The sequence below is a fragment of the Euprymna scolopes genome, chromosome 5 (assembly GCF_053919585.1).
Source record: "Euprymna scolopes isolate OS-2025 chromosome 5, ASM5391958v1, whole genome shotgun sequence".
Lineage (NCBI taxonomy): Eukaryota > Metazoa > Mollusca > Cephalopoda > Sepiida > Sepiolidae > Euprymna > Euprymna scolopes.
Genome location: NC_136486.1, coordinates 22,940,236 through 22,954,436, shown reverse-complemented (window position 1 = coordinate 22,954,436; position 14,201 = coordinate 22,940,236). Strand labels below are relative to the sequence as shown.

The following is a 14,201-nucleotide window of genomic DNA, read 5'->3' as shown; positions in this document are numbered from 1 at the left end:
CATTTTCCCAGCGACTTTGGCAACAGATCTGATATATCTTCCAGATCAGTCTCAGAAACTTGTCAAGGCAGGGTGCTTCCTCAAAACGAGAGCTGTTCATTTCAATTGGCGCCAAATGTAAAAGTTTTTAGAGGTGACTTACCTTTCATGTTAGTAAAAGGCTGGAAGTTTTGGATTGGCGATGTCTTTGGCACATTCTTGGGATTCATATATCCAACCACATCCCAAACGCCACAATCTACACACAATGTAAGCTTCCTAGACTTGATGAAATACTACTTATCAAGAAGTTCCTATGGTTTGGGCCCACCCTCGTCCACCAACTGACCTGAATCGCAAGGCAATAGCACCAATACGACTATCAAGATGGTGCAAGAAGAGTGGTGGTCAACTGAAGATGTGGCTCACAGTGATCAAAGCCCTCGCATTTTCGGTGTGTGAGGATGGAATCGCGAATGGCTGAAGTATGTTGAGAAGTCAGTAGCAGACAGACATGGATGGACTCCCTTGACTCATGATGCGGATCAACCCACTCCAAGTGAATTAATAGAAAGAATTCTTCCAAATCTTTTTAGAAACATAAAAATTTAATATAATTAAATATAGAATTGTTTCTGTTCAATTTTACTTATATTCTGAAACTAGTCTGGGTGCCCGACGTTGCCTGGGTGTTTGTAGCTGTGTGTTGAGCAAAAAAAAAAAAAGAAAAAGTTGTAGTAGGCAGGCAGGTCCGAACCCGTGACACGAAGGCGAAAAAGAAAGTGGAGGTGTTTGTAAGGGTGTTGGTTGAGCAAGAAAAAAAAAAAAAGAAAGAAAAAAAAGGAAAATTGCAAGCGCAAAAAAAGTGGTAATAGGCAGGCAGGCTTGAACTCATACTGCAAAAGAGGAAACGAAAGTGAAAAAAAAAAAAAAAATAAATAAATAAAACGTGATGCGTTAGCTGTTGCACCCATCATCAAACCGGAAGTGACGTAGGTTTAAATTAAGGCTAGATAATCAAAAAGAGGCAATGATTTTCGAAATATCGGCGAAAAAAGTGACCACTTGCTGTAGAAAAGTGCCCAGTTGAGGGTGAAGGAATTAATATTTTTGACCAATTTTTCGAGATTTGTCGTCCGAAGGGTTGAGCTTCAAAATGATACTGATCTCGTCAAAAGTTTTTGCGAGACATACCAACATACATTTAAGCAGATAGGTGAGATTTATATTATAGACTAGAGGGGGGTACTTGGCGTTGCCCGGGTGTTTGGAGGTGTGTGGTTTTGGGTAAATCAAAACTCCGGGGAGGGAGTGGGGGTTAAAATAAAAAAAAAAGTTTTGGTAAGGAAGTATGAGGATTGAACCCGAACCTTTGAGGCAAAGTTGGAAATTGAAGTGTGAAAAAAAACGTGCGACGTTAACCACTGGGCCACCGCAAAATACTAACGGAAACACGTTTGAATTTATTTAATTATTTAGAATTGGCAGGTGCATGTTTTAATGGCTTAATGAGGTCAACATTGACTGTGGGGTAGTATTTTATTTACTGCGGGAACGCTTTTTTATTTTTATTTTCCCAAGATGTTGGGAGGGGGAGGGGGAAACCAGCTCCCCATAAAAAGGGGGATTGTCCAAATTGAATAGCAATTGTCTGATATAAGGAAAATATTTCCACATTGATTAAATCTGATTGCTTTCAGACATTTCCGGCAATAGCGACCGGAAAAATACCGCCAGAATTAGTGTTGCTTTTATTATACGAAAAAGCTTAATCCACATGGGAAAAATATTGAATATTTATCTTTTCAAAGTCGAGCAAATTAAATAGACAGGCGACCTCCGTTGTTAACTTGTAGATATCATGATTTATATGTGATATAAAAAGTTTTAAGAAGTTGTTAGGTGACCGACCGCTTCTCAGAAAAAAGCCTTTCTTAGACATACAAAAAAAGCGAACATACATACACACACTTTCGCTTTTATATATATAGATTACTCCTCTGCTAGATGTTAGATGAAAAAAAATGGTAGAATATTTATTAAAATTAACTCACTTTTATTAGTTTGTTGTTGGAGACAGGTGCAATTCATTTTTTGTTTTGATATGTGTAAGTATTGAATACACAATGAATATGCAATGCAAATGGAGTACAATTGTAAATTCTTACAAGGAGGAAGAAAATTACACAAAGAAAAACTTTTATTTATTTTTAATAAAATAAAGATTTAAAAAAAAATCAATTAAATTTACTTTAAAGTTAAAAAAAAAACAAACAATACAAGAGGCATTCCAAAAGTAATGCGTCCTATTTTTTTTATTCCACTAGAACGGATCATACAATCAAAGTAAAAAAAAAGAAACAAGATAATATTTGAATAGGGAGGGGGGGCTGAGAGAAAAACAAAAATTCTGGAGCTGCTTGTTTTTAATAGTACCACTCCCAATCTTTGTAGTTTTTGAGTTTAAAAAATAGAAGACCTTACTTTTGGAATGACTCGTACTTGAATAAGGAGTGGATGGGGGGGGGGCTTCAGAAAGAAAGAAATTCTTATACCTTCATTTCCTTATTTTTGGCCATTTCTTGTTTAATGTTGTCAACAAAATCAGAAAAGAAATTTTTCTTATTTCCACCAGAAGCATGTCGGATCTACGATAGAAGAAAAAAATAATTAAATAAAATAAAAAATTTTTTCCTACAAAAAAAAAAAAAAAAAAAAAAATGAAAAGTCATTTGCTACAAAATAACAAAATATCAAATCTATGGTGAAAGAAAGAAAATGAGAATTTTGTTTCCAACAAATAACAAAATGTTGAATCCATGGTAAAAAAAAAAAGAATTTAAAAAAATGTAGTGGTGGGTCGATTAATCAGAATCGTTAATCGTAAGAATTGGGTATTTTTTTTAGGGGGGGGGGATCGCATCATAAAAAATACCTTAGATTTACGATTCTTTCATTACGATTCTCTTATATTTTTAAATTGAACTGTTTGTTTTAAGTGAGATTAATGCTCTAAAAAATTTATGATAAAAACGTCATAGAACTTTTCATAACATATTTAATATGATGTACAAGAAACTTATTAACTATTTTTTTAAGTAATCTTTATTTATCTTAATGGGTTTCAAAATTTCTTTGAATTTTTTTTCTTTCTTTAATTCTTTGAATAATAAAAATTTTTTTTTTTTATTTTTAGCTTAACTTGCTTTTATATTTTCACCATTTCGTTTTTTAGTAATAAATGCTTCTCTACATTAAAAACCGACTTTGTGTCTAACTCTGCCCTCGTGGGGAGGCAAGTAAAGAGGAAGTAATATGGCAGCTGAAAAATGTTTTTCGACCACCATAAAATACATTTAAACCATGAAGAATTTCTGCCATGTGCCCTTGTTGTTCTAAGTTAACTAGCCACTACTTGTGTGTCAAACTTTAAAAAAAAAAAAAAAAATAAAGCACTTTAAAATAGTAAAAACACTAAAGCTTTTTTCGTTTTGGAAGGGAGGTTTCAGGCGCCCCTATTATCCCAAAGAACCAGCAATGTAAACACTTCGCAATATTTTTCAATAATACTTAAAAAAAAAATTCTTTACAATCAAGTTTTATTTAAAATTAAGAAATTATTTTCTAAAATATTTTGTTTATATGTTTACATTTTGTTTTTAAGTAAAATTAAATTAATTTTAAAAATATTGTTTATACCCATCTTCATTCAAAAGGGTTACTTTTTGGTAGCTTCACCGGTTGTTAACCTAAATTTTCTGAACGTCAGAATAAGGCTCGTCTGCGGGACCTACTTATCTCAGCTTCGCCCTTTTCGGTAGCTTCACCGGTTGTTAACCTAAATTTTCCGAATGTCAGAATGAGGCTCATCTACCAGACCTACTTATCTAAGCTTCACCGATTTTTGTTATGATTTTATCATTGTTTTATTTTTTGGGGGGATGGACATTTTTTTTTTGCCAGTGTTTATGCAATTATTAACAGAAAAATTGGTGATAAGCCTCTCTTGTTATAAGCCTCTTTATACATGGCCTCATCGACATGAGACCATTTCATTTCTCCTACTGATCCCGATGTGTATTTCAGTCTTCTTTTAATACGAAACCAGTAGGCTTCAATATTGTTGGTGCAAACACTAGTAAGCGGATCAAAAAAATTTTGTGAATGGTTTATAGTCCCGTGAACATAATTTAACTTGAAAATAATATTTAAAAATAGCGCCAATTCCATTTTTTCCTGTTAATAATTATATAAACTTAAATTCATGGTGCATGTTTAATTCATGGTTAAAATATCTTTTTTGACTTTTATCTTCAATGAAAGAAATTTTCCGAAAAAAATCAAATCGTTTTCGAAATTCCCTTAATTGTATTTCCATTTTTTCGCTGTACCAAATTTTTTCGCTACACAAAAACTTTTGATTATATAATGGTATATTTCAAAACAACAATTCCACGGGAATCGGAATCGTTAATCAACATTTTCCTGGAATTGGAATCGGAAAAAATTTAGGAATTGTCCCAACACTAAAAAAATGAAAAGTTTTTTTTACAAAATAACAAAATGTCAAATCTATTGTAAATTTTCCGAATGTCAGAATGAGGCTCATCTACCAGACCTACTTGTCTAAGCTTCACCAATTTTTGTTATTATGATTTTATTGTTGTTTTTTTTGTTTTTTTTTTTGGATGGATGGACATTTTTTTTTTTTTGCCGGTGTTTATTCAATTATTAACAGGAAAATTGGTGATAAGCCTCTCTTGTTATAATCAACATTTTCCTGGAATTGGAATCGGAAAAAATTTAGGAATCGTCCCAACACTAAAAAAATGAAAAGTTTTTTCTACAAAATAACAAAATGTCAAATCTATTGTAAAAGAAAGAAAGAAACAATTAAAAAAAAATGAAAAGTTTTTTTCGAACAAATAACAAAATGTTAAATGTATCATAAAAGAAAAAAAAATTTACAAAAATAAGAGCACATCAAATCTACAATAGAAGAAAGAAAAGAAAAATTTTTTTCCAACAAAATAACCATTCCAGCAATGAAAAACTGTATTTTTCTCCTTCGTCTCCTTTTCACCTTTCTTTGTTGATTCAAGTAAGTAATCCGTCATGCCTCAACATGGTACAAATAGCTTGCGTTTTTATAGCCTAGGATCAGTTAATTTGCATATGAGCGACAAGAATTTATATAATTTTACATGACCGTGAAGGATAAAATCAGCTGTGTGTTGCCATTTTGGTAATTGGACTCTACAAAGCACATAAACACGTGACCATTTCTGAAGTCATTTTCACACGCAGTATCATTTTCCTAATATTTTTCCATATTTAAAAAAAAAAAAAAAAAATTAAAAAGAAGACATTCTCAAGAAATTTATTTATTTATTTTTTTTTTTTTAAGTACTTCATAGTAAATACTCAAGTTGGTATAATCTATCCATCTATTTATATAAAAGTGACCTTCTCTGTGTGCAGAATAGTCTCTACCAAACTACTGTTAGTTTTTGGTCTACATACTTGAAACTTGAGATATAGAGGATTTGGACTTGTGGAAAAAGTTTTTGGTAAAAATAGCTGCTAAGGAGTCAAAATTTAAAATTTGGAACTTGGCAGGCATAAGTCAACTAAACATGTATCTTCTACGCATGCGTAAATATAAATTTAACAACATTAAAGTTTTGATATACATATGGATTTAGCTGAAATAGTAACGAATAACACTGGTGAGCTACATATTTTGATTTTGATTCTAGCTGATGGCACCCAAGTCACATTTTTTATTTTTAAATCATTACTATATATTGGGTACAATATAATAATCAATAGAGAATTGATTCTATAATAATAAATATGAAATCTGCATAAATTAAAATATTATATTTAAGTATATTTTATGACTGGGCAACGCTAGGTGGCCTGCTGATCTGATATAAAGTTAGTTTATAACATGGGAAACTCAGAATCTTTTGATGGCCAAGAGCATTTACAGAAATCTCACCATTTCTTCAGCATTATTCTAAATTGTCAGAAGTGACAAGAGAGACAAATATTAAGATCAAAAATAACACATTTGTTTATTTCAAAGATATATTCTTCTTCAGTTATTGTATGAGTTTTTCAAACATTTAAACTGATGTCATTTAGACATGAACAGATAAGAAGATAATTATAGAAAAAAAAACACATTATGACAACTTTCATAATAAAATATATCACAAAAAAAATAGTTTACACACGTGTATATTACAGTGAATAAACACTAAACTCAAACAAACGCTTATCAAGGCGAGATGTCATTTGAGGATAAGGATTAATTATAACAGTTGTTATATGTTAACACCCGGGACCCACACGTTTTATGCAGACAGCCGCAAGGAAACAAAGACAAGGAAAGAATTCGACTCACTTATTTTTCAATTGAAACGGACATTTATTTACAGGTACTTCCAGAATAACGCTTTGTCTCTTGTTCAAAAGTCTTCTCGTTGTCCAATGTGCTAAACAAGACTGTCGTATCAAAGACGTGATACTCTGTCTTTGTCCGACCATGTTTAAGACCTATCTTTCCCTGTCTGTGGTCATGTTTGTAACAAATCTATTTCCGATCTCTTGTGCCTTGAACACATCTCGAATCCTCTACGTCTTGAATACCTACTTCTCTTTATTTCTGCTCTCACATTGTGCAGGCAGCTTGGTCATTTGCATATTGCTGTTGCTGCTAACCCAATGTCAGTGGATGCGTTACATAATGAGATAGAATGATTGTCCGGACCAAGGTTGAATACTCGTCGAAACAGATCTTGATAAGAATTTGTTGCTATTACCTTTGAAGACAAGTTGTAATCTGTTGGGAAAGAGTCCTGTGGCAATGATTTCCACAGGAAGACTACATAGTATCTGTTGTGGTTTGTAGTATTAATGTAGTTGGTAGTCTGACATGTTTGATGTGTGTTAAATGAAAATCACACAAGTGAACAAGCAATGTAATCTCATACAGAAACACAGGATTGAATGATAAAATTGTTGCCCTAGAAAAGACAACATGATTCCATTTCCGTTTGCTGAAAACAGGTTTTCTTTTTTATTGCAGACCATCTATTAGTTGACCAGTTGTGTACAAATCCCAAGAGTAATAGGAGCCTTCTATCATGTCTGAAAGTGACACAATGTTCAACGAGCAAGATTGGAGATGTGCCACTGTACAACTCATGCTCTCTACCAAGTTATGACAACAGGACCATTGCCAACACCCTCAAAATGCATCATTGGATTGCCATGAATAACAGCGATGTACCCAGGGTGATGAAAACTAAGTTTCCGGCCACGGTTATGATCTTTAGTGTGGTTTTAAGTGTGGGTCACATCATGCCACCTCACATCTTTGAAGTCGGCTTCAAAGTCAATATTTAAAAAATAATTTAAATAGTATTTATTTTGATTTTATTTTTAATATTGTGACACTAATTTTTACTCACATAAAGAACACGATTTTCTAAGCCTTTTCAACAAATTTCCCATCTTTTCAAGGTAATAATAGAAATAAGGCTTTTTCAAGGTAAAGTTCAAAATTCTTGAATTTTGAACTTTACCTTGAGCTTGAGCTTTTCAAGTCTGTATGAATCTTGACTTTGCAAAACGTCGTCGGTTATTCCAACAGCAGTCATCTTCCTTACACATAACAAAAAAAATAAGTTTAAAATGATTATCCAAAAATGTTCCAAAGTTCATTTCCAAGGAAGAATTACCGGCACCACATCCAGATTTTAATCTTCTGGATTTCAGTATTTGGTCCATTTTGGAGAGCAAAGTTTCAGCTTCACATTGCATGATTTTTGGATGCTTTCAAGACAAAACTGAGGAATAAATATGACAAAATCCCTTAAGACATGATTCTTGTAGAGTGTTCCCTAAGCATTATCAGCAGGTCATTGACATTGATGGGGATCATATTGAATAAGTTTTGGATATTTGGAAATAAGAATGGCATATCTGTTTATTTTGGTTTAATCTGTATAATTTATTTAATTGTAACATTATAGAACACTCTGTAGATGATCACATAAATGAAGCAAATATTAAAAAAAAAAAAAATAAATTTCAAAAATGAAAATCAGCCCATTTAATAACAAAACCTTTTAGTTGATATTTTGCAGTTCTCGAGAGTTTTACAGTAATAGAATTGCGTTATTTATTGTCATGACATCTTTGATGGTAAGCTGAAAAAATGTTCCTCTGTGCATTATTTAATTTATTATTTTTTTTATAGAAATAGCTTCAGACAAGACATGAAGCTACTTGATGCAAGGAACTAAAAACAATGAAAGATAGTTATTACAAAGAGAAGAGATTCCTACTGACCTTAGTGTTGAAAAGACGAAGGCTATAAAGGTGGCAGGAAGAGAGTTTTAGAAGCCTGGAGTCTAAGAAAGAAGCTACTGGAATAGAAAGCTGTATTATAATAGTGAACTGATTAAGATGACTAGACTAACAAGTCAAATGAGCTGAAACAAAGGAAGCAGGGAGTAGATTACATAATTCTGAAAAATACAGGCTATAGTATTTTTACAAAAAAATAGATTAATAACAGAACAGAGAATAAAGGGTAGGGCCAATCAAATTATAGATACATTTCTGCAATTTATAGAGAACCTTAAAACGGGACAGAGATTCACCAGCCCAAATATGGCAACAGTATTCCATACATGGTCTGAGAGATAGAGAGTAGCCCTAGATGTGATAAAGTGTTTTAAGCAATAGAGAGAAACGACTTTACAAGAAGAGAAAGAGCAATGCCTCTATCATATGAACTCCAAGAACAAATTCCCAATAATGGCTGACAGAATGAGAGCATGCAACTCATTGTGGATTAAATTTGTGGATTTGTTCCCAAGTTTGTTAAAGATTCTTACGTTTGAAAAGATACACCTGAAGACGATCAGAGGTTACATCAGCTGAAACATTGTGCGAATAACGCTCAAGATGAGAACAGTAGTTGAAATAACCCGAGAACAAGTTTAGTAAGTTATTGTTTTTTTGTCGGGATAGAAACACATTTTATTTGACAACAAATCATAGTTTCTAAAATTCATAACAATTAAAAAACATTGACAAAATCTATGAGAAAAAAAGGAAAAAAAATATGTTAAAACTAACCTGGGATATATGCATTGGAGAAACGGTGACATGATGTGTCGTGCTAGACAATTTGTGTCTTTCGATATCGATTGTTGAGGGACAACGTCCGCCAAGCACGCCAGCATGATGACAGATTTGATGCCTCCCTTGATTAATGCGGAGAATCTGAAAAGAAGAAAAAAAAACTAATAAATATAATCAACATTTTTTTTTGTTTTTATTTAATAGGAATGAAGAGGAACATGATCAGGAGAAAAAAATGGCAGATTTAGAATGAAGAAAACATGACACAAAAAAATAAATGGTGAACAACTGGTCCATTAATATAATAATAAGAAAAAAAAAAAAAATATGTGGGCTTTTCATTGATTTAGTAACAACCCCCCTCCCCCCAAAAAATAACATCGGTTTTTCATTAATTTAGGAACAAAAAAAAAACCCAAAATAACATCGGTTTTTCATTAATTTAGGAACAAAAAAACCCAAAAATAACATCGGTTTTTCATTAATTTAGGAACAAAAAAAAAAACAAAAATAACATCGGTTTTTCATTAATCTAGGAACAAAAAAACCCAAAAATAACATCGGTTTTTTATTAATTTAGGAACAAAAAAACCCAAAAATAACATCGGTTTTTTATTAATTTAGGAACAAAAAACCCCAAAAATAACATCGGTTTTTTATTAATTTAGGAACAAAAAACCCCCAAAAATAACATCGGTTTTTCATTAATTTAGGAACAAAAAAACCCAAAAATAACATCGGTTTTTTATTAATTTAGGAACCAAAAAAAAAAAAGAATCATAATACAGGATGCGGAAGAAATACCTCTCTCATTTTAAACTTTTTACTATATGTTGCTAGTGAACGTATGCAAGTGCCAATGATGTTTTCATTTAGCTAATAACTCATTTTTTCAGATACCTTCATCAAGCAATATTGGTTCGGACTGGTGCACATTGTGCTTTTAATGTAGAAACATTTTTGAAAAATGATGAATCGGTAACTGCAAGAGAGAGAGAGAGCTTTCGGAGTTCATTACAAATTAGGACAACAGGATGATGTTCCAGACAGAAAATCAACACAGCTATGAGTTGCAAATTTCAGAGTTTGGCACTTAAAAGAAAGCTACCTGAAAGGCCTCGAATGCCAGACAGTATTCGAGCTGTAAGCCTCTTACTCAGTCTCCTACACGTTCAGCTTGCAAACGGCTTTGGCCTTGGGATTGTCTAATCGAACAGTCAGAAGAATTCTACTCACTGATATACAATTCCATCCATACAAATTAATGGTTGCTTAGAAATTGCAGGAACACGACTGGGAAGACCACATGTTAAAATGTGAGAGATATTTCTATCACACCTTGTATTTTTTGTTCTCGTTCAAAATTTCTCTTATATTAAAAAACAAAAATTAAGAAAAATCTGTATGTTGTATGACTCTTGACAAAATGAAAATATCATATCCTAAAAATCATATAAATTTATCAATTGTTTAATTTTATAAAAATCATTTTTAAGCAATTAATGGGAATTTGTAGATGTTACAAATAAAAATCTCAAGTTTGAATTATTATTGAATTATCTTCCTTATTTCTTTAGATTATTTTCAAGATGGTGACACAAGATAGTCGCTCCTCTCTTATTCATAAAATTTGATTTCTTTAGAAATGAAACTACTTAATTTATATGATTTTTGGAATATGATATTTTTGTTCTGTCACGGGTACATACATCATACAGATTTTTCTTTATGTTGTTTTTTAATATAGGAGGAATTCATTTTGAAATGTTGTACAGCCATTATAAAAAAAATACCTAAAAACATTCAAAAGTGTAAATAGAAATTTATTGCTAGCTAGAAATGAAGTTTATAAGCAAATGTTGAGTATTATGCTTACAGGAAAGCAAAGCAGTAATTTTGACTTCATTCCTGAATAATATGAACTTCTTGAAGATTTCCTGAAATAATATGAAACCATTTCTTTTGTACAAAACCTAAGTTTTGTCCAAAAGCTTTTCCAAAATTTGAACAGAACCCAACCAACTTTTGACAAACTAAACATAAAATTTAGGTTAGGATTAGTTTAAGATTAAAAATAATAGAAAAGTTTGGTTCAAATTTTGTAGAAATACTGTTTTGCATCACTCAAAAACTATTTATAAAGAAAAATTTTTTTTTAAATGTAAATAAAATGTACGCACTGTTTTAGGAAAAAAAAAAAAAAAAAATTGACAATTATTTTACATACCTTTCTATGAAAGGATAAATTTTTTTTAAAAATTGATGATTTTCTAGATATACTTTTTTTTTTAAAAAACTAATTTGATCTTCAAATTTGCTGTAAATTATTTTAATCTTTAGAAAGAGTTTTAGAAATGCTTTATTTCTAGTTTCTATAATTTAAAAATGTCTGACTAACAATACAATTTCTTCAAATCATAATCGCTGTAAGTTAAATTGAAAAAAAAAACTTATGTCATTTTAAGTTCTGCTTTCTGTTTAGTGGAAGGGAAAGTACTTTCTTCCATACTTGACAAATGTATAAGTGCCAAGTATGTCCAAAGATAAAGTACTGTTGCCATACCTAGGCAAAAGCTGCTAAAAGCACCTTATCCTGCCTTGACAGAGTTCAAAATAGATGTTCTAAGCCTAGTAGGGGATGCCCTTTTCTCTTCCCTGCAACCTCTTTCCGACAGAAGAAACATTGCAAGCCTGTCTCTGCTCTATCGTTATTTTAATGGCAAGTGCTTGTCTGAGCACCAATGTATGGCCCAACCTTGCCAAACTTTCATGAAAAACACTCATCTAGTTGAAACCATTATCAATAATTCCCCAATCTTTATCTGTGCCTAAACCTAAACATGAATTCCACGAACAAAGCTTCTTTTGTAAAACTGCATGCTTGTAGAACTTTGTTCTATTTGCCTGCTTTCCAGTTGATTACAACATGACCATCTTCAAGTCCAACATAAACAAGTTCTTGATGAGCCGTTCCCCTTAAGTAATCCAATTTACTAAATTCCACTACTAACGATTAGTATGATATTGTCCCATTGACTACCATACAGTCATTAACTTTTATCCTCACGTGGCCTCCGGGCCTTGATAAGTGGTGACTCCAAAAAAAGTGTGTAAATATCACAATTCACCCCAGACCTCACTGGACCTAGAAGGCCCTCAGCAAATCGTACACAAGCAAGAAGAAACACGTACAAATTACAAAACATGGTTGTTGGCATCTGTTTGCCTCAGGAGACGATAGAGTCCTCAAATTAGTCCATCGGTAGATTACAGTGTCTGCAAGTCTATCCTGGATCAACAGGCTCTGTGACCAATGCAACAGATGTGGTGATGACTGGTTGTAAGAGTTCTGTTACAGCACTCTGCCATTTGTGTCTTTCCTCTTCCTCACTGCTGCTCTCTTATCTCCTTGCTACTCTTTGTGAAAGTCAGTCTCAGAAGTTTGTCAAAGCAAGGCACTTCCTCCAAACAAAAGCCATTCATTTCAATTGGGACAAAGTGCGGATATGAGCATTAAGTCTGGTTTTGGATGCATTAAAAGGTAACTAGCCATTTTTTTTTTTATCGCATAATCAGTAAGATCCTGGTTATTATCGGCAACTGAAATGTTGTCATAGATGGTAGTATCGTTTGCCTAGTTGTTGACCAAATGTATATGATTTGGGAGGTCATTGATGAAGATCAAGAAGACAGTTGGGTCAGGATGAATCACTGAGGCATGTCAGTGTTAATACTGCGAGTTTCAGATTTCTGCCCATCAAGAACTACTTTAATAAACCTATCGAAAAGAAAGGATTTGATGGCTAAGAGGATATTTCCAGCTATTCTGCAGCTGGAAATCTTGTGAAATAAGACTTTATTTCCAAATCCTGTCAAATGTTTTAGATATGTCAAGAACTATTGCTCTAGAAATGAAGCAATTTTTAATAGATTCACTGATCCTCTATGATACTACCATTAGCTGTGGATCTCTCAGAACAGAAACCATATTACTTGTCACTGAATAGGTTGTTTTTGCTCAGGTGATTCTCCATCACAAACTCAAGCAACTTATGACACACAGGAAACTGATTGGTCTGTACTAAAATGTAGAAAACCAATCTCCGAAATTTTTAAATACTGGACAGACGAGGTTTTCCAAGGTATTAGAAAGCATCTCTTGAAGGCATCATTTAAACAATTTTGAAAGTATGGAAGCCAGTTCCAGTTGCAGTTTTTTTAGCACTATGATTGGAATGTTGTCAGGGCTAGTTGCTTTGCTGGAATCAAGGTTCTTAAGTTTGGAAGCATCTAGGACAGATATATGAATATTTTTTATAGTATTTTCAGTCCTGGGAGGAAATTAAGAGAGTAGCCAGTTATCACACAGGGTGGAGTTTGACATGAAAGGTTTGACCTTGTTGGATGCTGAAATAATCGAGACTTCACAGAGTAATCTAATGTCAGCCATTTTTTTGTTCTAAGACTAGCTTTGTATTGAAGTAAAAACACTTTAAAATAAATTGAAACAAAAAGCTATTCCAGGTAAAAAGAAGAGTCACTTATCTTGCCTTTGGTAACAGTTATTTGTTGCATATTTATTTATTTATTTTTTTTTTCATTCTTGTTCTGTTTGCTCTTGTTAAAAAATACCAAACATTTTGAAAGTTAAATTTAATTATTAAATTAAGTAATCTATCTATGCCCAAGTCTTTACATACCCCACAGGAGAATTTTCATCACCTCCTCCCATGTTTTCTTTGGCCTTTTGTGAAATGAACCTGCTACCTCAACTGTTCTACATCTACGAACACAAGAATTATCATCCATTCTTTCAGTGTGGCTATGCCACCAAAATCTATTCTGCAACCATCTCTCTCTATATTGTCAAGATTTAATTTTCCTCTGAGGTCATCTGATCTAAATCTGTCTCCAAGAGTCAAATTATACATTCATTGGATCATTTTCGTCTCATTTCTCTCCATGCAAAAGCATGGCCTCAACCCTCACTAGCCACGTTTCACTATGATACATCATCACACTGCATACACATGCCTGACAGCGTTTCTGGTTTTTAA

At 32.6% G+C, this 14,201-nt stretch overlaps 1 protein-coding gene across 1 annotated transcript in view; it reads right to left on the bottom strand.

Annotated features, from left to right (window-relative positions):
- Positions 1 to 14,201, bottom strand: part of LOC145276738 (mitochondrial import inner membrane translocase subunit TIM44-like) — a 69,897-nt gene that overhangs the window by 44,557 nt on the left and 11,139 nt on the right. The window contains exons 2-3 of the mRNA XM_080127963.1: positions 9,139 to 9,285; positions 2,535 to 2,627 (exon numbers count right to left, since the gene is read on the bottom strand). Of these exons, the coding sequence (XP_079984089.1) occupies positions 2,535 to 2,627; positions 9,139 to 9,285 (240 nt within the window). The remainder of the gene's footprint in view (positions 1 to 2,534; positions 2,628 to 9,138; positions 9,286 to 14,201) is intronic.